Below are 22,979 nucleotides of genomic sequence, written 5' to 3'. Positions count from 1 at the left end.
CATGACATCCTTCTCCAGCGACTGTTTCCTCCGGACAATATGTCCAAAGTATGAGAGACGAAGCTTAGTTTGCCTATACTTTATTGACCTTGCAAAGGTTTTTGGCTGTGTGAATCATGACAAACTATTAATGACAAACATTGTAATGACTGGGTATTCCAGAATACTTAATTGCACTCATAAAGAATCTGTACATAGACCAACAGGCAATAGTTCCAACAGAACAAGGGGACACTGAATGGTTAAAAATCACGAAAGGTGTGTACCAGGGTTGTATTCTTTCACTGTATTTACTCAAGCTGTATGCTGAGCAAATAATCTGAGAAACTGGATTATATGAAGAACAACATAACATCAGGATTGGAGGAAGACTCATTAACAACCTGAGACATGCAGATGATGCAACCTTGCTTGCTGAAACGAAGAGGAGTTAAGTCTTCAAAGACTTTATTTTGCTTGGACCCACTATCAACACTCATGAAAGTTGGTATCAGCAGTCAAGAAATAGAAGGACATATTTTATTAGGCAAATCTGTTGCACAAGACCTCTTTAAAGTGTTCAAAAGCAAAGATACCAGTTTGAGAACTAAGGTGCATCTGACTCAAACCATGATATTTTTAGTAGCCTCATATGCATGTGAAAGTTGGACAATGAATAAGGAAGACTATAGAAGAATTGATGCATTTGAGTTATGATGTTGGAGAAGAATATTAAAAGTACCATGGACTGCCAAAAGAACAAACCAATCTGTGTTGGAAGAAGTACAGAGTGCTCCTCAGAAGCCAGGATGGCCAGACTTCATCTCTCATACTTTGGACATGTTATCAGGAGGGACCAATCCCTGGAGAAGCACAGCATGCTTGGTAAAGTGGAGGGTCAGCGAAAAAGAGGAAGACCCCTAATAAGATCGATTGGCAGAGTAGCAGCAGAATGAACTCAAGCTTAACAAGGATTGTGAGGCTGGAGCAGGCCTGGGAAGTGGGTCATTCTGTTGTGCATGGGGTAGCTATGCATTGGAACCAACTCAACAGCACCTAACAACAACAACCACCCCCCCTCCATATTCATCCCAATCTATTCATACAGGAAATGGAGGAAGTTAGCATGGAAGCTTAAGAAAGCATAGGCCGTCTGCCCAAGCATGGCTCACACATTAAATTCATATGGAACACTGAACTGTAGTCATACATGTGTAGCATGAGTCAGAACTGACTTGATAGCACTTAACAATTAATTTCAATAAAAAATAAAACATCAAAACATGATATTAATTTTTTAAAATCCACAAAAGCAAAACAAAACTTCAATGAAAATGCTGCCATTTTGAAAACAGTGGAAGAGCTGATTGTAAAGGCCCACTCAAGACCATAGGCTGTTTCACTATTTTGCTAAAGAACTGGAGCTATGAGACCCACTTTCCCACCAGGGGCACACACACCTTCCCCATAGTCTCCTGCCCAAACCATGGTTACCTGGGTCGTGGAAAGGCACTAGGACATAGTGGACAGGTTCCATGGGACTGCCTCGCCGCTGCTCCACAATGTTTCGAGCTTGGATTTTAGCAGCATTGATCTCCTCACCCATACTGCCCGTGGTGTCCAAGACAAAGCTCAGGCTGGAGGCTGGGGTGATATCTAGTAACCTGGGAAACAGGCAAAAGACCCAGTGAAGGGCTTGTACATTCATCTCTAACCCAGGGTTTCTCAGCTCTCAGAGGAGTACCTACCTACCAGGGAACCCATGTCCAGGAGGTCACGTACCTGGAGAAACCCCTGTCTCCCAGGCGGCTTCGCAGGAGGCTGAAGACCTGGATAGAGGCTAGAAGGGCCAGTCTTGCAGCCTGGAGGTGTAGCTCATGGTGGGGGGAGAAGCCTGGGGATGTGCTATCCTTGTTGATGCCTCCCCGTGGTGGCTGGGAGCTGCTCCGGTCAAAATGGCCCCCGTGGCTACATTTCCCTGGGATGGGGAAACAGATCCTGAAGGGTAAAGGTAAAAAACCCACTGTTTCCTAAGGAAATGATGCCTTTTCTGACCTGGCCTGATTCTCTCTCACCTCTGCAAAGGATCAGCAGGAAAATAATGACTTTGTGGAAACCAAATGTAGAGTAAATGTTGAGGTCAGTCACGATGGCACACAGTATATTCCCAATTCCTCCAGTCAGCCCCTAAAACTGCCCATGGGCAATGGAGAAGTCCTATAAGCTAAGCAGGCAGCTGCCCCTACCTCAATGGTCATGGCCACCTCAATGGGTCTTCATCTACTCATCACATTCCCAACATCCTCTCCTTCTCCCAGGAAATGGTGCTATAGGAAATGGGACAAGGGCCTACAGCACTGAGGGAAAGGGTCAGTGGAAAGGAAGGGACTTTTGTTTCTGGTACCTGGAGGTTTGGGAGGATGTATTCCAAAGTAGCCAGAGGTGAGGAGCTGTAAATCCAGCAAATTCCCAAGGCAGCTCAATTGTTCACAATCAGAACAGGTAGGATCACTTGCTGCAAATAGAAGACAAGGAGCCAGAACTCAAGATTTTCATGTTTCCCAGCCTTTATCCCTGTCTGTCTGAACTTCTTTGGCTTTTCCTCCCAGCTGGAACAAAGTGAAAAGCCTATAGGTGCTATGACTAGGTTTTCAGAATGCAAACTGCAAGTTTAAAACTGAATGAGGCTGTGATTGTGCTAAAAATCCAAAAGATTTGGGAGCCCATCCTCTGGGATTATGCCCTCTGTGAGCTGTGGACAGGAAATGAAACTTGCAATGGGCACAGGAGGCAGCTTGTGATTCCGTGTAGCTGGGAGAACGAAGGGACTGTGAGGAGGCATTGTGTCATCTAGTATGGGGCAGAAGTCTCATGAAAGATGAGCATTTGACTGAGGTCTGGAGACCTGGTCTAAACTCTGTCCTTCCGGGTGTGACCTTAGGGAAGCCACATAATTGACCTACTCTGTGGTAGTAGGGGAGTTCACAGTCCTGCCAGACATGACTGGTGATACCATGACTGGGTAGACAGAGGGAGCTTAGTGGCTCCCACCTACCACCTGGGTCATGTCTGTACCTTGTGCCAGGTTCCAGAGCTCCTGCCTTGGCCACAGAAGGTGAGGGTGTGGCTCTTCCTTCCCCAGTTCTACCCAGTTGCTGTGGCTGTAGAAATCCTGGTCCGGGGGATGGAACAAGTGTGAGGCACTAGTCTGACTGTGCGCACATATTCACTTTAACATGACTTTCCCTTGAGTTCCCCATCCAAAAAGCCTCCCACTCCCACAGCTTCTGCCAGACACCCCAAGTCTCCCTCTGTTAATCTCTCCCCATTGGTCAGAACAATGAACTATTCAGTCATTCATTGATTTTGAGATTTACCCAAAGTAGAAATTCTCCCAGTGTTTCTTTCCATCTTCCTCAAAGGCCTTTCAATGGCCTACAAGGCCCTATACAATTCGCTGCTCCCCCTTACATCTTTTTTCTTATCCTGTCTTCTCTTTAGCAACTATGACCTCTTTGCTATTCCCACAGCAACTGTTGCCATTTGAGGGAGTGGGGAATTAGGAAATAGCCTCTGGGCATTGGCAGACAGTCCCCCAATCCCTTCTAGAATATGGGAGGTATGATGAAGGTACCATTGGAAAGTTCTCCGTATAAGAGATAGGAAGACTCGAAGATCCCTTACTATTACCTTACCTGTCGCTCTGTTCTCACCTGCAAGGCATGAAGGGCAGCCCCAAGGCGCTGGCGGGACAGAGTGTGGTCAAGGGCTCTGGCAGCTACCAGGGTCTCCCTTAGAGCTGTCACCAGGCGTGTGCGCCCCTGGATCAGCCGTTCAGCGTCAAAGTGCAGGTCAGGGTCATTCTTGGAAGTTGGCAAGAAGTCCTGGGCTGCGTTGGCACGAGACACTTCGCCTAAGGCTGCTCGAAACCGCCGAGAAAGAGATCCAGAGCCAAAGTAGGCAGCAAAGAGGTTGTCCGCAAGAAGGGTGCGGCCCTAAGGGGAGTTGTAGGGAACAGGGGCTTCAGAGAAGCCTCTTAAATTGATCTATTGCCTATCTTTTCCTCAGCAACTGGCATTCAAGGCTGCATGGTATTTGAGGGTAATTGAGGAGCTCTGGTAGCGTAGTGGTTACGAGTTGGGCTGCGAACCATAAGGTCAGCAGTTCGAAACTACCAGCCGCTCCGCGGGAGAAAGATGAGGCTTTCTACTCCCGTAAGGATTTACACCCTCGGAAACCCTGTACAGGGTCGCTATGGGTCGGAACCGACTCGAAGGCACTTAACAACAACAACAAGGGTAATGTAGGCCCTACAGGGAAAGGGCAATCCTGGGCCTTTTTGAGAAGGGAAGACTCCATTTCCAGGACCAGACCTCTGGGGGTATTCTCCTTGAGGTTTGGGGGAACATCCCTTCTTTTGGCAACTAGATCCCTTAAGTTGAAGTCCCAGGGAACTGAGAAATCTGGTTGTGTTATGATGGGGTCTGGACGCTCACCACAAAGTCCTCCAGACGAAGGGGTGGCCGGCCTGCGGGGGGGTGCTCTAGGAAGAGCTGCAAAGTGACATTGAGCACCGCCTCCTCTGTTAGGTCCTGATGGGTGATGGAGCCTGGGGCAGCCAGGAGGCTCCAGAAGTTGGGGAAGAAGGCTGATGTTGGGGGCAGCAGCAGATTCAGCATGAGAACTGCTGAGGGATACAGATGGGGTAGGAGTACCTCTGCAGGAAGCATGGCTGAGACATGGACCTGGGAGACAGGAGGGAGTGATTCCAGGGCAGGCCCAGCTGTCTCCATGGGCAGCTACTTGACCCTCCTCTTTTGCCTAGAATGCCTTACCTACTCCTACCTAAGTTCCCCACTCTCTCCTCTGCCACCCATACCACCTTAAGATCTTAGCAGACTAGCATGATATACCCTTGCCAGGAGATAGGTCCAAGGCTCCTTCCCCAGGCCCCCCAGTCCCACGATAGGGACGCCACCACACACCGGAAGTGAGAGGCTTTCCTCTCAGGCCTCTCCCCTACCTGGCTGCTGGGTCTCCTGGGCAGGGCTGGCTGGGGCGTGGCGTCACAAGGTACTTAGGTCAGAGTTATAATTAACTAAGACACGAAGACACAGTGGAGGGGGAGGGAGGCTCATGCAAGGTTGGGGTGGGATGGGGTGGCCCCAGCCCCTCTATTCATGTCTGCCCAAGGCCAGGGTGGCCACTGCACCAGGGGCGGACCTTCCTCTGCTGCGGTGAGGAGGTGAGTGGAGAAGCACAGGGAGGAGGAAGGGAGCTAGGAGCAGCGTGACTCAGGCCTGGCACAGTGCCAGGGTCAGACCCAGACAGACACATCTCTGTGCCCACCAGAGCCCAGTGCCTCGCTCCCAGCCTGCAGACCTCCTGCTGCTCACACCACTGTAAAAGCCCAGCCCCTAGTATCCCCAGCAAACACCAACAAGAAATGGTTTTGTGGTAAAATAGTTTATTGCTGCCATCCCCATGATGGGTCCCTGGGGCTATGATGGTGGGAGTTGAGTGTATCAGAGCATCTTCTCAAACAGGGAGATGGCCTCATCCACCTTCCTGAGCTCTGCTTCTGTCTGTTGGAGCTAGAAGTGAAACAATGGGTGGTAGGTTTTGAGGACCCAGGCCCAAGACAGCAGACCCCAAACACCCAGTATCACAGAGCAGACAAAGTTGGAAAGATGGGTGAGGACCATGGCAGGGCTGGTTCAGGGAGTGTGTGTGAACTTGGTCCATCCCATTAACCTTACCCTCACCCTACAATTCTCACCAGCCTTCCTACCAGCACACCATCACCATGACCCCTGCGCCTCTTGGGTCTGCCTTTTCCCCAGTCAGTCTCCAAGGACAGAGAAGCCTCAGAGCACATGGTGGTGGCTGTGTGCTGTGGAGTGAATTCTGACTCATAATGACCCTGTATTTCAAGGGTTTTCGAGGCTGTAAAGCTTTACAGGAGCGGAAACCCTCATCTTTCTTCCACAGCACAACTTGTAATCTAGTACACACACAGACCTCACAAAATGCCCAGGTCTCAGCGCCCCTGCGTGGGCCATATGTACAGTAGTCATTTGTAAATGGAAATGATGACCCTGCCTGCTCTTAAAGGGCTGCCGAGACTCCGGTGAGGGAAGTCATGCTCAGCTGTCAAGGCGCAGCACTCTTATCCTCCACTGCATCTGTGTGGTTTACCCCAGTGCTCCTCCCAGGAGGGGGACACACCCATTGTGCTCTGAGGTAGATGCCAGTCTCGGGAATTCCATGTTAGGGGCAGCTGGGCAGGGAGTGAAGGGCCTGGTTGGAAGGCAGTATACCCATTTCTAGGCCCGCCTGTCTTCAACTTGCCACGTGGCTCTAGGTTGTGCCCTGCCATCATGTAAGAGGAGGGATCCCACGCACTCATGAGCCTGGACACTATGCTACCCCCAGATTATCCAGTATCCAGGGATGAAAAGAGGCTGGCCTCATGGTCTGGATTCGATGGAGGGGCTGATGAGGTAGGGAATGTCAAAGGCACTCCCCACTACACACCTTGGCTTTGTCTGCTTCCTGGACATCATGGGGCACCTTGGCCTGGTAACTGGGTGCAGCACGGCGCTCACGCAGACGCTGGGCTTGCCGCTGCACCTCTCCACGCTTAGCCTGCAACTTGCCTAGCTCCCGGGCTGGGTCCACCAGCCCTTGCAGCTGCAGATGAACAGAGCAGCGGTCAGAGGCCAGGGCCACAGCACAACCAGGGGGTGCAGAAGCCCCCAGGGCCAAGACTGCCACTATTCCTGCGCTGGCCAGAGTCTGCACGTAGGCTGACACAGCTGAGGCCTGGGTCCCTGTCATCTCGTCAGCTACTTCCAGGAAACCTGCCGGGAGAGGGAGGAGGTGAGGCCTGGCCCTAAGGAGACAGGAGGCTTGGTATTCATAGCTTGATACCAGGTCACAAGGTAGGCGAAGGGGACAATGAGATGGGGTGGGTGCCTAAGGCTCACAATCAGGCCGGGTCTTGGTAAGGTTGTAGTCTGCACGCAGGGAGCGCACGGCTCGAGTGATGCTTAATGCCAGCTCAAACGCAGTTTCTGCCTCAGGGTCTTTCCAGGAGTACTGTGGGCAGAGGAGGGGGTTGAGGAGGTGGAAAGGGAAGGCCAGAGTCTCCCCTCCCAGCTTGCCCCATACCTCTGAGAGCTCTGGGTAGGGGGTAACACAGAGACTAGGGGGAGCCTGAAGGGTCCGCCGGGGCAGCCTCTGGAACAGCTCCTCGGTCACAAAGGGCATGAAGGGGGAGAGCAGCCGCAGACCAACATCCAGGCAGGTATAGAGGGTCTGACGGGCACACTCGGCTGCCACCTGATCCACCCCATTCAGCACAGGCTTTAGGCACTCCTAAGAGACAAGGAAAGACACAGGGGTCAGGCTGGAGAATTTATACTTTCATGGCCCACCACTGGCAAAGCTAGGCCCAGGACTCTGCTGTTTCCCCACACCTCTGCCCCTTCCTGGAGGCCCCACCGGCCCCTCCTCACCAGGTAAACATCACAGAGCTCATAGAGCCAGAAGCTGTATTGGGCGGTGGTGATAGCAGGGAAGTCATAGGCCTGGAAACCTTGGTTGCTGAACCTCACAGCTTCAGCCAGCCGGCTGCGAATCCAGCGGTCCACCAGGCTCTCGTGGCCTCCAGGCTTAGAGGGGGAGTGGACATATCAGACAGGCAGCCTCATAGGCCAGGGCCCCTCACTCATGGGAGCAGGAACTGTGGGCAGCTCTGCATACTAGGAGCTAGATGAGGTCCAAAGCAACCAAGCACATAGCCAGGATGTGGAGAAGGGACAGCCCCGGCTACCTCTAGGGATAGGCCCAATGCCTTGGGCTTTCCCTGTAATGGGTCTTTTCTTATGTCCATCTGTGCCCCCAGCTTCCTGGAGGTTCCTCAGAGGCAGAGGCTGAGCCTTAACCCTCTGGCTGTGATTCTGGCACAACATGGACCTGACGATGGAGTAGCAGGATACAACCTGTGTGGGTGCTGCCCACCTCCCCGAGTACCAGGCCCTCACCTCAGAGGTAGGTGAGGGCACAAATTCCTTCCCAAGGCCACGGAGTGCAAACTTGGTGGCGTTCCAAAGCTTGTTGCAGAAGTGGCGGTAACCCAATATCCGGTTCACATCCAGGTTGATATCCCGGCCTGGGTGGGGGTAAAGTGTGAATTCTCATCTAATTTCTCTCCTGGTTTACCCCACCAGGGAACAAGAATGGGGGAGAAAAGGGGTGAGCTTCAGGGAAGGAGGTAGGCAAGGGAGAGACTGTGAGGACCATACCCTGGGACGTGTAGGCACACAGTCCAAACCGGAGAGCATCAGTGCCACACTCGGGAATCCCTGCTGGGAAGTCTGCCTTCTACAGGGAGGAGACATAGACAGAGGGGTCCTCAGTCAGCTCCACTCCCATCCCTGTCCTTTTACTTTAGTATGGTAAAAAGGTGTACATGAGAGCCACTTCAACATTGTTTTCTTTTGACCTTTTCTATGCAGTTTTGTTTATCATGTTATACAAATCCCACGACTCACTTCCAAATCACCCTTCACTGAAACTCAGTGCCCCCTTCGCAATGACTTCCTCTTGTCCCCTTTTCTACTGGTTCCATGTAAGCTCTAGTAAACTTTGGTCTCTATACATCTGCCTACCCTAGATATTTCACATATGTGACATCACATAAAATTTGTCCCTTAGTGAGAGACTTAGTTCGCTCAGCATGTTTTTAAGGTTCACCCATGTTTTTGGCATGCATCAGGTCACAGCCCTCTTTGTGGCTGAGCGACAGTCCATTGTAGGAATGTAGCACATTAAGTGTAAACATCCATCAGTGGGCATTTAGGTTGCTTTTCCATACCTGCCCTTCTTTAGCCTTTTCCACCTCACTGGGATCCAGGTTGCTGTTCAGTAACTGATCATGGAGGTCCTAAGGACAGAGGCAGGCATGTTACGTGGCTGTGCCTGCAGTCCCACGGCCCCTTGTTTACTGGGCCCATTGCCAAACCCCACCTGCAGGGAGACTCCATAGATGACATCCAGGGGGTCGATGACATTGCCCAGAGACTTGCTCATTTTCCGGCCATGGGCATCTCGCACAATGGCATGGAGGTAGACCTGTGGGGCAGGCAGGCAGGTGGCGAGAAGACTTGTGAGCCTGAATATTGCTTTCCTAGGCCCTCTCATGGTTCTCCATAGAAGCTCTGCCCCATTCCCCACCCATGTTGAGTCTAAGGCTAGTGGCACCCAAAGGGGTGAGCTGGGTGGGAGGGGTCTGGGCAATCTTCACACCTCTCGGAAGGGCAACCTGCCAGTGAGCTTCAGACCGAGCATGACCATCCGGGCCACCCAGAAGAAGAGGATGTCATGGCCTGTCTCCAGCAGCGTCCCTGGGTAGAACACACTCAGGTCTTCTGACTGAGGGCAAACGAGGGCATGAGGGACTAAGAACCCACCTCCAAGACGCCTACCCAACCCTTTCTTGAACCCAAGAACACACCTGGTTAGGCCAGCCCATGATGGAGAAGGGGAAAAGGCCAGAGGAGAACCAGGTGTCTAATACATCCTCATCTGAGGGAGGTCAAAGATCAGACGTTAGAGGGGGCAGGGGAAGATCAGAGCCCCAACTCTGCCCTCCCCTCACAGGGCTCGCCTTGCCTTGCTGTAGGCTAATCTTGTCAGGAGACACTCCAAACTCCTTGGCTGCCTTCTCCTGGGCCTCTGCCTCGCTGCACCCGCTCACCCAGTACCGCTCATCAGAGTCCTGTCAAGGGTGGGATGAGGACCCAAGGGGTCACCTCTGTCTTATCCCCTAAACCCTCAAGCCCAATCCCTTTGCTCAGTAAGCACCCAATAAATCCACAGCTGTTCCAATGTCCAACTCTGGGCCTGTCCTCACCTCCCCAGGGGGTACAGCAGGGTCACTGACGGTGATGAAGTAGGCTGGGATGCGGTGGCCCCACCACAGCTGTCGGGAGATGCACCAGTCCCTGCAGATGATGGGGTCAGGGTGGGCAGGAAGGCACCCTGGCCTGGGCCATGCTCAGCCCCTCACCTAGCTGCCCCCACTCTGAGGGACCTACGCACCGGATGTTGTCCATCCAAGCATGCCACGTCCGCTGATGGGCCTCAGGCAGGATGCGGAGGTCACCCCGCCGCACGGCAGCGCTGGCAGCCTGGGCCATCTCCCCGCAGCGCACGTACCACTGCGGCCGCAGCAGAGGCTCCACCACATCCTTGGAGCGACTGGGATGCACAGTGGAGGCAGTCAACACCCTGAAGAGCCCTTCCCTCTTCCACCCTGCTCCAGGCCCACCCTCACTTGCAAAGTGGCACCACCATGGGGTTGTCCTTTATGTCCCGGAATAGTCCCTGCTCCTTCAATGCTGCCAGCACTGCTTTCCTGGCCTCAAACCTGGGTAAGCCCTGGGTGGGAGAGAGGTCTTGTCATGGCCATGCCAAGACACCCCTCCCTCTTCCCCACCCTAGGACCCTGCCCCTGTGGCCTCACTAGGAAAGGCGGGGGTACGTTGATGAGGGCCCCGTGTGAGTCCATGATGCTGATGGCCTCCAGCCCGTGCCGCTGCCCAACCTCGTAGTCATTCTGGTCATGTGCAGGGGTGATCTTCACCGCACCTGGGGGCACATGAGGGGTCCTAGACTGTATCCTTTCCCATACTCCCCCTTTTAGCTAAAGGACGTGCTTCCCGACTGTCCCGGCCCCTCACCTCCCTAATGCACACTCCAGAAATTCAGCCCAAGTCTAGTCTATGTAGTTGAAGCCAATTTCTTTCTCTTTAAGATGCAGATGGATGGCCAAGGGGGGCGGGGAAGGAAGGGTGCCTCATGGGCTTGAGTCTTGCTCTCCCCACAAGACAAGATCCTTGCTCACCTGTGCCAAACTCCATGTCTACAAAATCATCGAAAACAATGGGGAGGCTCCGAGACACGAATGGGTGAATGACACTTTTTCCCTTCAGGTGCTGGGGACAGGAAACATCAAAATGTACAAAGATATAGAAAGTTCCAAGAATAAGAAATAAAATCTAATTCTTAGGATAAAGAACAAAATTAAATAAATAAAAAACATACCAAGGGCTGGGCCTGAGTCCCTCCCATCCAAGGATCTGACTGTCTCAACACCCCCCACATTGAGTTGATTCTGACTCATAATGACCCTTACAGGGTTTCCAAGACTGTAAATCTTTATGGAAGCAGAAAGCCTCATCTTTCTCTTGCAGAGTCACTGCTGGGTTGAACTACAAACCTGTGATTAGCAGGTTGTGTAGTTTATGCTACAGTGGCCTCCAGGACTCTAGGCGGCCACACCCAAAGTCCTTCAATGACCACTGAGATCTCCATCTTCAGGGTCTAAGAAAGGAGCTGGAAGCTGGAGTTTCTTTTCAGCCAGAGGTTGCATTCCCCAGCCCACTTGACCCCCACCTGTGGGCACCGTCACCGGCTACCTGATATCTGGGGTCTTTGGGATGCACAGCCACAGCCACATCACCCAGCATCGTCTCAATCCGAGTTGTTGCCACCACCACCTCCTCACTGCTGTCTGCAGTGATAAGAGGCCTTATGCTCTCAGTCCAGGCCTCTTCCCACACCCCATCCCACCCAGCCCAGGACCCTGGTACCCAACTCCCACCTGAACCTTGGACCTTGTAGGCGAAGGAGACAATGACCCCAAACTCCACCTTCTCCTTGTAGCCAGGCACGGAGAGCAGGGTGCGGCCTGGTAGCTCCTTCTTATCCACCTGGGAGACGGGTATTAGGAGAAGTGACCCAGGAGCTAGAGCCGAGCAGAGCTAGGGAGGGTCTGGGGAGCAGGCGGGTGTACCTCGATGTCAGAGATGGCAGAGTTGAGGGTGCAAGACCAGTTGACAAGGCGGGTACTACGATAGATGACCCCTTCCTCATGGAGCCGGACAAAGGCCTCTGTCACAGCCGCTGAGAGTTTCTGGGTGGAACAGTGGGGGGAGTCACAGAGCTGGACCTTGGCTCCCAAGGACCTGGATGAGGACCCCAAGGCAGCCGGGTCCAAAGAGCCCCCGCCAACCTAACGGGCTTTTGAGTCCTACCTCCCAGCATATAGACCCCTTTGTGGGCCAGAGAGGAGAAGTACTTTTCGTGAGGGGAAGACAAGGGCAAGGGACAAGTCTGATGATGCTGGAGATGGCAGGGGGCACTCAGTAAGAGAAGGATTGTGAGACCTCAGGCTCCACAGGAGAGCAAAACCTGATTAGGGAGTCTCACGGTGGCCACGAAGGTCTAGGAGCTCAGAAAGCAGTAATAGGGAGTCCAACATGCCATGAAAAGGGTGGGGAATGACGTTTGCCGTGGGGCCCTCATTGAGTGGACTCCCCTCCTGGGGGTTCAGATGGGTTCTGTCCACTCCTTGTACTCCCCGGACCCTGAGATTCCTTCCACTCACAGGGTCCATGGTGAAACAGGCTCGATCCCAGTCCAAGGAACTGCCGAGCTTTTTCAGCTGGTGGTAAATCCGGTCACCTTTCCTGGAAATGACAGACAGACAGGCCAGGCTCAGTACTCAGGCCTGGGCTAGAGGGAGACAGTGGGGGCTGATGTGAAGTATAGGGATCACTCAGCCCTTTGACTTAACCAGTGCTTAGGAGCCTGCTGATCCTCAGCCTCTGTGAGGGGATCTGTGCCCTATAGCTAGGGGATACCACTGGTGACAGAGGTGTCTGCTGGGAGAGGAGCAGGAAATGCTGCATACTCACTCCTCCTTCCACTTCCAGACCTCCTGCAGAAAGGCCTCGCGGCCCAGCTGGTGTCGGCTCATTCCCTGTTCACGCCATAGTTTCTTTTCCACCACCACCTGGGTGGCTATGCCAGCATGGTCACAGCCAGGGTTCCACAGGGTGGTCTCCCCGCGCATACGGTGCCTATGGGGGGCAGGGAGAGAACGAGGCTCACCCATAGGCTGACCCAGAGGGTGAGTGGGGGAACCTGGCACCAAAGGGCGAAGGAGCTTATAAGCAATCTGCTTCCATAAAGATTACAGTCTATGAAACACTATGGGGCAGTTTTGCTCTGTCATCGAGGATCATTTATGAGTCAGAACTGGTTCCATGGCATACATTTATAATGAGTAAATAGATTTGTTTGTTAAAGGCAAACAATACTTCTACTTCTGTTATAGCAACACTAAACAACAAAGACAGCTGCCAAAGAGACTGAAGACTTCAAATTTCTTATAGTTAGAATGTGTTAATATAGGTCAAAATAATGCTATTTTTTGAAGAAAGAAAAAAAGGGAAGAGAACCCACAAGTGGGAGTGTTTGTTGGGGTGATTGACTGGGGGACCAGTAAAGGGGAATGACCATGAAAGACAAGTGTAGTGCCACTAGGGGGCAGAGCTGAGGGCCACTTAATGTAACTGTAGTCAGTAATTGTACACCTGTAAAAAGTTGAAGTGGAGAAAGTTGTGTGATGTATTTACAGTGACCAAAAAAAAGAAAGAAAGAAAAAAGTAGCTACTGCGATATGTGGGGATTTGGTTCCTTGATTTGACAGTTTAGGGTCATGGTTTCATGGGACATCCCAGTTAACTGGCCTAATAATATGCTTAGTGCTTCTGTTCTATCCCCTAGCAACAGAGGAAGAAAAAGAGTTAGGAATAGGAGCAGGAAATGAACTGTGTGGCTCACTGCTTCTATAACAACCCGCCTCCTTTGCCATGAGATTAGAACTGATGGTACACCTGGCTCCCATGATTGAACAGTTGACCAAAGATTCTATAGTGGTAACCTCTGATTGATGACCTATTCAAGTTATGACCAAACACACTTAGAACAGTTTTTTGGTTTTTTTTTTTTTTTGGTACTACATATAATGTCATAAGGAGTCCTGGTGGTATAGTGGGTTATACGTTGAGCTGCTAACCCCAAGGCTGAAACTACCAGCTACTCCTTGGGAGAAAGATGAGGTTTTCTGCTACTGACTGATTGATAGTTCCAGAAACCCTATCAAGGGTTGCTCGGTGTCGGCCTGACTCTGCGGCACACAGCAGCAGCTGCACAGACAATGATGTAGTGGTACATCATTTGCGAGGCTGTCATTCTTAGATGCTCACTTGTAGATGTTTATATGTAATTTTATCAACCCCCAAAGACAAAGACCAGATATTGATTATAAAAGGCAGTAATAATGAAAAAAAAATAGACATTCATTATGTCCGAACTGACTTATAATACAGTCATCAGAATGAAGCTCTTGTAAGTTGTAACACTACCTCTACAAGAATCCTGACCAAAAAGGGTAAATGCAGAACAGAATTTAACATTTTCATGGGATCTAGATTTTCTGAGCTATAGGTGAACTGAAACCACTGACCTGAGAACATCTTTAAACTTCAAGCCAAAATCTTTCCTGAACTCTTCTTAAAACCAAACAGTAGTTTAGCTTAGCTAGTAACAATCGTCTATCTTGAGCATTATGCTCTTTTAAGATCTATCTATATGGGACCAAATTGACAATAGCAACTTGAAAGATTAGATAGCAACCTTAGGGGGCAGTGAGTTTATGTAAATGTGGGAAGAACAATTTAGAAAAGGACGGTGAGAATGGCTGCAGAAGGTGAAGAATATAATCAGTGTCACTGAGTGGGACATGTAGAAACTTGAGTTGATATATGTTCTGCTGTGTATATTCTTTTTGTTTTTGGTTTTTTTTTTAAGGTTTTTATTTTGGATTGAGTGAAAGTTTACAGGGCACATCATCAGTTTCACATTCAACCATTCATATGACTTGTTTCATTACATTGATTATAATCCCCTTCATACATCATCAGTTAACAGTGTTTCTCTCTATCCTCTTTAGCTTTTTTTGGGGGAAGGGGGGAGCGGTACTTTGCCTTTTTGGAATTTACAGTCTCGGCTTTTAGGGAAGGTTTTTACGTTTATCTGTGGATATCCAGGCTCATGTATGTGATTACTAACAAGCATAACTGAATAATCAGATGAGGGACAGTTTGCTATGTCTGGTAGGTGGCTAAAGTCTAATCCTCAGAGCCTATGGTTTGGACGGTCTGCAACGCTTGGGCCCACAGGGACTTGAACTCCTGACCGGGTCTGCACGGTCTGCATCAGATTCCCCCTTATTTATTTTTTGTTTAAGGGACGCTGCCTGTTGCTGTGTATATTCTTAATAGAAATAATAAATAAAGAAATAAATAAGAGAGAGAGTGGACCGAGAGCCCCAATCAGGGAAGAGAAGGGAGCCACAGCAGTGGGGAGAGAGGTGAGAGGGACCAACTCAGTTCAGAGAGGACAGGAGCTCACCATCTGGTCAGAGAGTCCTGGATGGCATTGGTGAGCGCGTGGCCCAGGTGCAGGGAGCCCGTCACATTGGGGGGTGGGATGCACATCATGAACACGCCTTGGGGATTTGGAGCGGACACACTGGAACGCTGATGCAGGTGGAGGGAGGGGTACATGCTAAGGCCTCATGTCAGTTCTTCCCGCCTCTTCCCTCAGCCTGGCCCCACCCCTCTAGGTCCAGGTACCAGTGCCTACTCACCCCATACTCTGGCTTGAAGAAACCTTGCTTCTCCCACCAAGGGTACCAGGCAGCCTCCACATACTGAGGGCTGTAGGAGTCGGGCATGGTGCCACTGACGTCTGGGGGAGAGGGGAGGTGGGGTCAGTGCCATGGTTGGGGGACCTGGAAGGGGGAAGGCCAGCAGAGAACAGCTCTGGACCTCTCACTCACATCACAGGGCAGCACTGGTGACCTGTGGGGGTGAAGTGGGGAGGGGTCTCCAAACTCACCAAGCAAAGTAGTGAGAGCAAGGATAAAGCAAGAAGGGGTAAAAGCTTAGGAGGAAAGCAGCTAAGGTGGGTGGAGATGAGACGTGAGTATCCTTCCCTGATCTTAGTACCTTTCTTTTCCCCAGGTGGGGTTGGGATGTCATAGGTAATGACCCCAGGATCCCGTTTCTCCCTCTTCTCTGGTTTGGGTTTCTTCTGTTTGTGAGGCAAAAGACATAGGCCCAGACATTAGCAATCGCACCCAAGACCCAGTCTTGCCATCAACTCTACCATCAGTCTCTTACCTCCCCTGACGGTGGTTGCTGCTGTTGGATCTTCTGCTTCTGTTGGAATTTCTCTAGCTTCTCCCGTTTCTTTGCCTCTTTCTTGAGCTGAGCAGCTGTCTTCGGGGGTGCAGGGACCTCAGGGCCTACAGAGAGGCACAAAAGGCAGACTTAGTCCACTTGGGACCCTCCATGAAGATACTATTATATTTCAGATGGGCTATTCCAGCTACCCGAGGGTTCCCCAATGTGGATCCTCCCACCTTACCCTCCTTAGTCCCCTGGCCCAATGATTCTGCAATTCCTGAGAGAAAAGAAGTGAACCCCCTACTATCCTACCACTTAACCATTCCTCACCTGGCTGTTGTGAGAGGGGTCTGGCCCCTGAGTACAGAACCACCTCCCCCAGCACAGCCCGGAATTCTGGTTGCTGGACACACGTGATAAACCAGCGAGTCACATTACCCCAGATTCGGCGGGCTGAGGGGTCTAGGACCTGGGAGGAGGAGGGAAGAATGTCACAATGAGGTCTGAGGGGAGCTACCTTTGTTCCTCCCCAGACCCCAGTGACTCACATATCGAAAAGGCAGCAGCAAGGCAGTGACAGCTGCCAGGTCAGCCAGCGTGGGAGCCTCCCCAGCTAGGTAAGTGTGCAGTCGTAGCCACTCCTCCAAGGGACTCAGGGCCCGGCCTAGGGCCCCCAGTGCAGCCTGGCAGGAAGAGAAAGGAGTGTGAGACAAGGCTTGGCCCACCTCAATTCCCACGTGACCACAGGAACCCAAAACATTTGGCCTCCCTCTACTCCCACAAACCTCGGAGGTCAGTTTTTTCTTCTCTCAAATAGACATAATTAAACTGCTTTTCTCCATAGTCATGTAACAAACACCTACTGAATACTTTTTATGTTCCAGATGCTATTAAACACTGATTACATGAGGCAACACAGTAATTGCTTCAACAAATATTTATTAAGCACTTACTATGTGACTGGTGAGCTCTGGTGGCACAGTTGCTTAAGCACGTGGCTGCTAGGGGTGGCAGTTCAAACCCTAGTCACTCCATGGAAGAAAGATGCCGCAGTCTGCTTCCGTAAATATTCCAAGCAAACCCACTCCCATTGAGCCAACTCCAACTTACTGCTGCCCTACAGCACACAGCTCCTTAGGGCTTCCAAGACTGTAAACCTTTACAAGAGCAGACAGCATCATCTTCCTCCTATGGAGCAGCTGGTAGCTTTGACCTTGCAGTTAACAGCTCAACACTTGACACCCCACCCCACCAGGGCTCCTTTCTAGAAAGATTATAGTCTTAGAAACCCTATGGGGCAGTTATGTTCTGTTGTATAAGGTCAACAGCAATGGGTTTGGCTTTTGGTATGTTCCTGATAGGAGTCTCTGGGTGACAAAAATGGTTAATGTGCTCAGCTGCTAACCAAAAGGTTGCCAGTTCAAGTTCACCCAGAGGCGCCTCAGAACAGTCTGGTGATATACTTCTGAAAAATCACCCATTGAAAACCCTTTGGATTTTCTCCATCAGTCAGGAAGAACAATGATGTTGAAGGAGAACCACCATGTCGTCCAGTATATTGGTGAAACCTTTGACATGAGGTTGACACGGGGCCTTCTGGCCAAGCATCTGTGAATTCATACCAGTAGTTGGAGCATTTGTTATGTCCCCCGCAACTGCAGCACTCTCTAAGTTTATAGTCGTGGAACAAGCGAGAAGGCGTATGCAGATTACTACTGAGGTAATGATTTCATGAAGGATTTTAAAGAGAAGAGGAAAGCTGGTTATCTTTCAAAGTGAAAAGTGACTTTGGAATATAAAGAATTTCTTTGGATTGAGCTTCAGGGACATCGTCACTGACCTATGTTCCTGAACTATGGAACCTGATCGTGTGGGCTAATGAATAATAAACAATTACCAAATAAAAAGAAAAGAAAGTCAGGGCAACAAGGCTACAAATCAGTTTACATAGGTAGACTAATAAAACGATATATCAGTTTACATAGGTAGAATAACAAGGCTGCAAATCAGTCACATTGGTGCCAGGGTCCTTGAGGTACATAGTTAAGTTGATTAAGGAAAGCGTTGTTAAAACTGACAGATGAAGGTAGAGAAAGACATGGGAAGGAATGCAAGAGTTAGTGTTAAAGTAAATAGAGGTACATACTGTTAACTGATGGTGCATGGAGGGGACTGCAAACATTGTAATGACATGAAATACATGTTTGTTGAATGCATAACTGATGATCTACTAAAGTGCAACTATTGGTCTCTCCCTTCCTGGGTAAGAAATGATGAAAACTGAATATGTCTGGAAACAATCTGACCAATGGACATAAGTCCACATCAACATAAGACCACGTAAACGTAAGTCACCATAACCCAGACACCAGAATAACTAGATGGTGTCTGGCTACCTCTACCAATGCTCTGAAAGGGATGACATTGTTAGGCCCTGCATAGAGTGGGAGAAAATGTGGAACAAAATCATACAAAGATCGGGCTTATTGTTCAGACAGACACTGGTGGAACCCTGAGACTATGGCCCTTGGACATCTTTTAGCTCTGGAACTGAATTCACCCCTGTGGCTCAAGTTTCAGTCATGCAATTTACTGGGGTGGGGGGAACAACACTTGTGAGGTATGAACACCATAGAACAATCAGCCATTTGGAATCACAAGGACAGGTTTTAGCTAAGGGCAAAATTCAGAAGTTGGGAAAAGGAAAAGGAATGGAAACAATAAACACAGAGAAGATTAGGATAAGTGATTGCAGTCATCTCTTGAGATGAAACCAAGTGTATGATTTGTTAAATGGAAAACTGATGATCTGCTCTGTAAACCTGCATTCAATTCACACAAAAAAAGTCAAAAAAAAAAAAGAAAAAGAAAAAAATTTGATGATCTATTCTGTAAACCTTAACTCAATTCACAATACTACAACAGCTAACTGACTTCTACTGATTTGGCTTGATCATTTTGAAACAATAGAGCTACTTGAAAACTCAGAAATTTCCCACAGCCACCACAGCTCCCCTGGCCTTGAGGCAGATTGGGCAGGAACAAGCCTCAGGGGAGATAAAACAGACACAAGCCTCACAGATGGTGTTTATTATGTGATTATAGTCCCTGGCATTCCTTAATCAACTTAACTATGTACCTCAAGGACCCTGGCACCAATGTGACTGATTTGCAGCCTTGTTATTCTACCTATGTAAACTGATATATCGTTTTGTTAGTCTACCTATGTAAACTGATTTGTAGCCTTGTTGCCCTGACTTTCTTAGCTATTATCTAGTCTCCCTATTAGCAAACTAATCTGCTACTTTTGCTTCTGTACTCCCTACTTCAGCGAATTCCTTTAGATAAGCCCCTAGACCCTGAGCCAGGAATGTAGCCTATATAAACTAGCAGCCAGCTCCCTGCAACACGTCAGATTTAGGAGAAGCTATTGCCTCCCTGCCGTCCAGCTATAGCTGTCTGTTGTGCCAATAAAATTCTCTAAATTGGACATTATAGTGGTCATCATCCTTCTTTGAGACTTGAACCCGTAACACTTTGTCTTCACAACAAAAAAAATAAATGAATGCTGAAAAAAAAATTAATTAAAAAATAAAGAATAAAACAAATCCCTATCAAGTACCCATCAGCAGATGAATGAATAAATATGCTGAGGTACATACAATGCAACTATAAAAAAATAATGAGCAGTTCACAAAATTTCTTTTCACATAGATGAATCTAGTGAACATTGTTGTTAAGTACTGTGGAGTTGGTTCTGACTCATAGCGACCTGCATAAGGTTTCAGAGGCTGTAAATCTTTATGGGAGCAGAAAGCCTCATCTTTCTCCCGCAGAACAGCTGGTAGTTTCGAACTGCCGACCTTGAGGTTAGCAGCCCGATTCATAACCACTACGCTACCAGAGCTCCTTTAGTGAGCATTATGCTAAGTGAAATAAGTCAGCCACAAAAGCATAATATATGGTCCCACTATCTGGTAGCGTAGTGGTTACGAATTGGGCTGCGAACCTTAAGGTCAGCGGTTCAAAACTACCAGCCGCTCCACAGGAGAAAGATGAGGCTTTCTACTCCTGTAAAGATTTACACCCTCGGAAACCCTGTACAGGGTCGCTATGGGTCGGAACCGACTCGACGGCACTTAACAACAACAACATTATAAAAAATCAAAAATAGATACGCACATGGAAAGCAAAGTTCTTTGATGGTTACCAAGGATGGAAGAGAAAGGGAGGAGGAGTCACTTACTAGACAGTAGACAAGTGTTATTTTCGGTGATGGGTAAGACAAGAAGACCACACATGGGTGAAATCAACACAAGACCAATGTAAATCAAAACAGTAAGAACATAAGAAAAAGGGGCATATACAATTGTGCAATAGGAAATACAACAAAAAAGGTATGCGGTAATGTAGGTATGTAGATGTGAGCATGTACAAGGTTTTTTAAAAAAAGATTGTAGAAATTTTCAATATCTTTTCATTCTATTTTTCCATGACCTTTTGGAAACCTCCTTGTACATGAGTAAATGCACATGCAAGTAAGTATAGGAGCATCTACAGGTATACGCAGATACATAATTGTGTGTGCTGCGTATGAGAGGATATCCACATGTACCACAAACCACAGAGGGGATACCATTATGTAAGCTTCCTAGACATATCCAAATAACTTACTGGTTCAAAGGCTTTGCGATCATAGTCTTGGGGACAACTTAGTCAAGTGGCATAATATATTTCACAAAGATAATGTTCTACATCCGAGTTTGGTGAGTAGCAGCTGGTGTCTTAACAGTTTGTAAGATCTAAGATCCCTACTTGTACGGAGCAAAAAAGAATGATGGAAATTAAAGAATTAAGAAGAAACCAATCCAGAAAACTAATAGCTCACTTGAATTACAGAGTTTTCAAACCTAAGACCAGAAGAACTAGATGTCCAGCTACCAGTATCAACCAGTCTGACCAGGGACAGGACAGATAGTCGCAAATAGAATGGAAGGAAAATGTAGAGCAAAACTCAAATCCCTTAAAAAGGCCAGACCTGCTTACTAGATAGAAAGAGACTAGACAAACTCCTAAAATAACCTTTGAATATGAAGTTGATGCTATCTGTGGGTCAGCCTTCAGCCAAATATACTGGCTTACAAAATAAACAGCATCACAGGTGAGTAATGTACTGCCTCAAATAATTAAGTATATGAGACCAAACAGTCAACATTTACCCCAAAACCAAGAAGAGAAGGTAAGAGAAGACAAATCAAAGGAAACTGACCAAAAAGAATGAAAATAAAAATAATTCTGACCCATTGCAAAAATTGTAACCAATGGCACAGAGCAATTTGTACAAAAGTTGTTACAGGGAAGCCAAATTTGCTGTGGAAAACTTTCACAGCAAATATACAACAAAATATGATTAAAAACAACACAAACCTATGGAGTTCTGCTTTGATCCCTGGGGTCACCATGAGCTAGAATATACTCATGGCAATTAGTTTGGGTGTCCTTTTTTAAAGGGGCAGGCACTACTCTTGGATCGCCAAAGACAACCTGAACAAGCCCTTGACCTGGAGTTAATATCCAAGTGGAGGAGACAATAAATCAGCAAATGTATATACTATATTACACTACTTTTTCCCTTAAATATATAATAGAGAAAAACAAAGCTGGGTAGGTGACAAGGAGTTCTAGGGAAGGTGGGGGTTCTCATTTTTAAAAATATGGTGACCAGGATTTGAAGGGGCCAGTCAGGCCCTATGTCACATAGCCATCCAGTGAAAGAGTCAGTGATGAAATATTAAATATCCACCATGTGGTCAATATTATACTAGGTGCTACAAGAACACAGGCGCAGCCAGAGTCTGGAGGTACAGTTACAATGTGATAAAGTGACATCTTCCTTTCCCTTACTTTGCTGCCCCCATTCCCTGCCCAAGTCTAATCATCACTCCTTCACCCAGCTGTCCTCTCCAATTCCCAATAACTCCTATACTCCTCATTTTCAGACTCATCAAACATTTACTCTGAGCCTTAAGAGAGCAAGGAAGGCACTGCTCTCTGCACTCATCTTTTCATCTTCTCAACTCAGTGAAGCAGGTATTACATCATTTTTTGTTTCAGACACAGGGAAACAAACCAACCCTCAGAGTTTAAGAAACGTGCTCAGGGTTACCATACTAAGTGGCAATGTGGATATGACAATTTTCCTTGAGAAGATACTGTCTTCCTTCTCATTATCCATCCCAATCCTTGAGATTCTTTCCTCTGAATCCCCGGGGTTCTCTCCACTCACCTGGGGGTCCTGGGCAGAATTTCGGAGTCCAAGGGCTGGCAGCGTTGCCCCACAGGCAGCTGGTATGAGCTCCGTGTCAGCATAACTGACCCACTGCTGGACGAGAACAGCTGCCCGGCTACCCCCAGGACCCCCTAGGCCTGCTGGCCACAGCAACTGGGCCACAGCTGTGGCCCCCCACACCCAGAGCCCACCGGGCCCTTGCTCCAGGGCAGGGAGGCGGGGTGGGGGAATAGGAGTCCTGCTGGTCGGGGGAGGCTGAAGGCAGATGCGGGGGTGAGCACCCCCCCAACCGGGACCCTCCCCAGCTTCACCATAGCGCGCAGCTATGAGGGCTCGGAGGCTGGGGAAGGCATCGGGATGAGGGGAGACGTAGAGGATGGACATTGTTACTCAGGGACTCCGAACGAGGTGGAAAACCTAGGGAGAGAGACGGGAAGACGAGAGATCCAGAGGAGTCCTCTTTGAGGAGAGGGGTCCCTCATGGAGACGAGGGTGCCCAACGAGGACTCAGTAGCCGACTCGAGTGTCATAGCACCAGGGGCAGAGGGGGGCGGGACTCCCCTTAACACTAGCCTCCCGACTGTGAGGGACTCGGGGGAACT

The 22,979-nt window shown here is 49.1% G+C and overlaps 2 protein-coding genes across 2 annotated transcripts in view; both read right to left on the bottom strand.

Moving 5' to 3' along the window:
- Positions 1 to 4,709, bottom strand: part of VWA7 (von Willebrand factor A domain containing 7) — an 11,893-nt gene extending 7,184 nt beyond the window's left edge. Inside the window, exons 1-6 of the mRNA XM_006875583.1 lie at positions 4,476 to 4,709; positions 3,693 to 3,974; positions 3,055 to 3,151; positions 2,384 to 2,494; positions 1,762 to 1,957; positions 1,474 to 1,643 (exon numbers count right to left, since the gene is read on the bottom strand). Coding sequence (XP_006875645.1) covers positions 1,474 to 1,643; positions 1,762 to 1,957; positions 2,384 to 2,494; positions 3,055 to 3,151; positions 3,693 to 3,974; positions 4,476 to 4,709 — 1,090 coding nt within the window. The remainder of the gene's footprint in view (positions 1 to 1,473; positions 1,644 to 1,761; positions 1,958 to 2,383; positions 2,495 to 3,054; positions 3,152 to 3,692; positions 3,975 to 4,475) is intronic.
- Positions 4,710 to 5,429: 720 nt separating this feature from the next.
- Positions 5,430 to 22,803, bottom strand: VARS (valyl-tRNA synthetase). Its single transcript, XM_006875582.1, has 29 exons — positions 22,375 to 22,803; positions 16,637 to 16,771; positions 16,419 to 16,557; positions 16,083 to 16,207; positions 15,909 to 15,993; positions 15,548 to 15,648; positions 15,310 to 15,437; positions 12,747 to 12,911; positions 12,437 to 12,518; positions 11,843 to 11,962; positions 11,651 to 11,759; positions 11,466 to 11,560; positions 10,892 to 10,982; positions 10,511 to 10,635; positions 10,322 to 10,425; positions 10,087 to 10,245; positions 9,899 to 9,989; positions 9,658 to 9,763; positions 9,500 to 9,570; positions 9,292 to 9,417; positions 9,013 to 9,117; positions 8,861 to 8,929; positions 8,289 to 8,367; positions 8,028 to 8,155; positions 7,500 to 7,655; positions 7,153 to 7,359; positions 6,969 to 7,080; positions 6,517 to 6,842; positions 5,430 to 5,573 (listed from the first exon to the last, which is right to left on the bottom strand). The coding sequence occupies exons 1-29, from the start codon at positions 22,759 to 22,761 to the stop codon at positions 5,505 to 5,507; spliced, it is 3,795 nt and encodes a 1,264-aa protein (XP_006875644.1). The 5' UTR covers positions 22,762 to 22,803; the 3' UTR covers positions 5,430 to 5,504.
- Between the last annotated feature and the right edge of the window lie 176 nt (positions 22,804 to 22,979).

The sequence above is a fragment of the Chrysochloris asiatica genome, unplaced genomic scaffold (genome assembly GCF_000296735.1).
Source record: "Chrysochloris asiatica unplaced genomic scaffold, ChrAsi1.0 scaffold00333, whole genome shotgun sequence".
In the NCBI taxonomy this organism is placed as follows: Eukaryota; Metazoa; Chordata; class Mammalia; order Afrosoricida; family Chrysochloridae; genus Chrysochloris; species Chrysochloris asiatica.
Note: the sequence above shows the minus strand (reverse complement) of the source record. Positions and strands in the feature narration are given on the sequence as shown.

Bases quoted from the DNA above. Each gene is read 5' to 3' on its own strand.
- VARS (XM_006875582.1), bottom strand. From the start codon at position 22,761: ATGTCCATCCTCTACGTCTCCCCTCATCCCGATGCCTTCCCCAGCCTC. The intron at 6,843-6,968 runs GTGAGCCTTAGG...CTCTCCCGGCAG, and splicing joins TACCAAGACCCGGCCTGATT to GTTTCCTGGAAGTAGCTGAC. The intron at 5,574-6,516 runs GTGTGTAGTGGG...TTTCACTTCTAG, and splicing joins AGGAAGCAGACAAAGCCAAG to CTCCAACAGACAGAAGCAGA.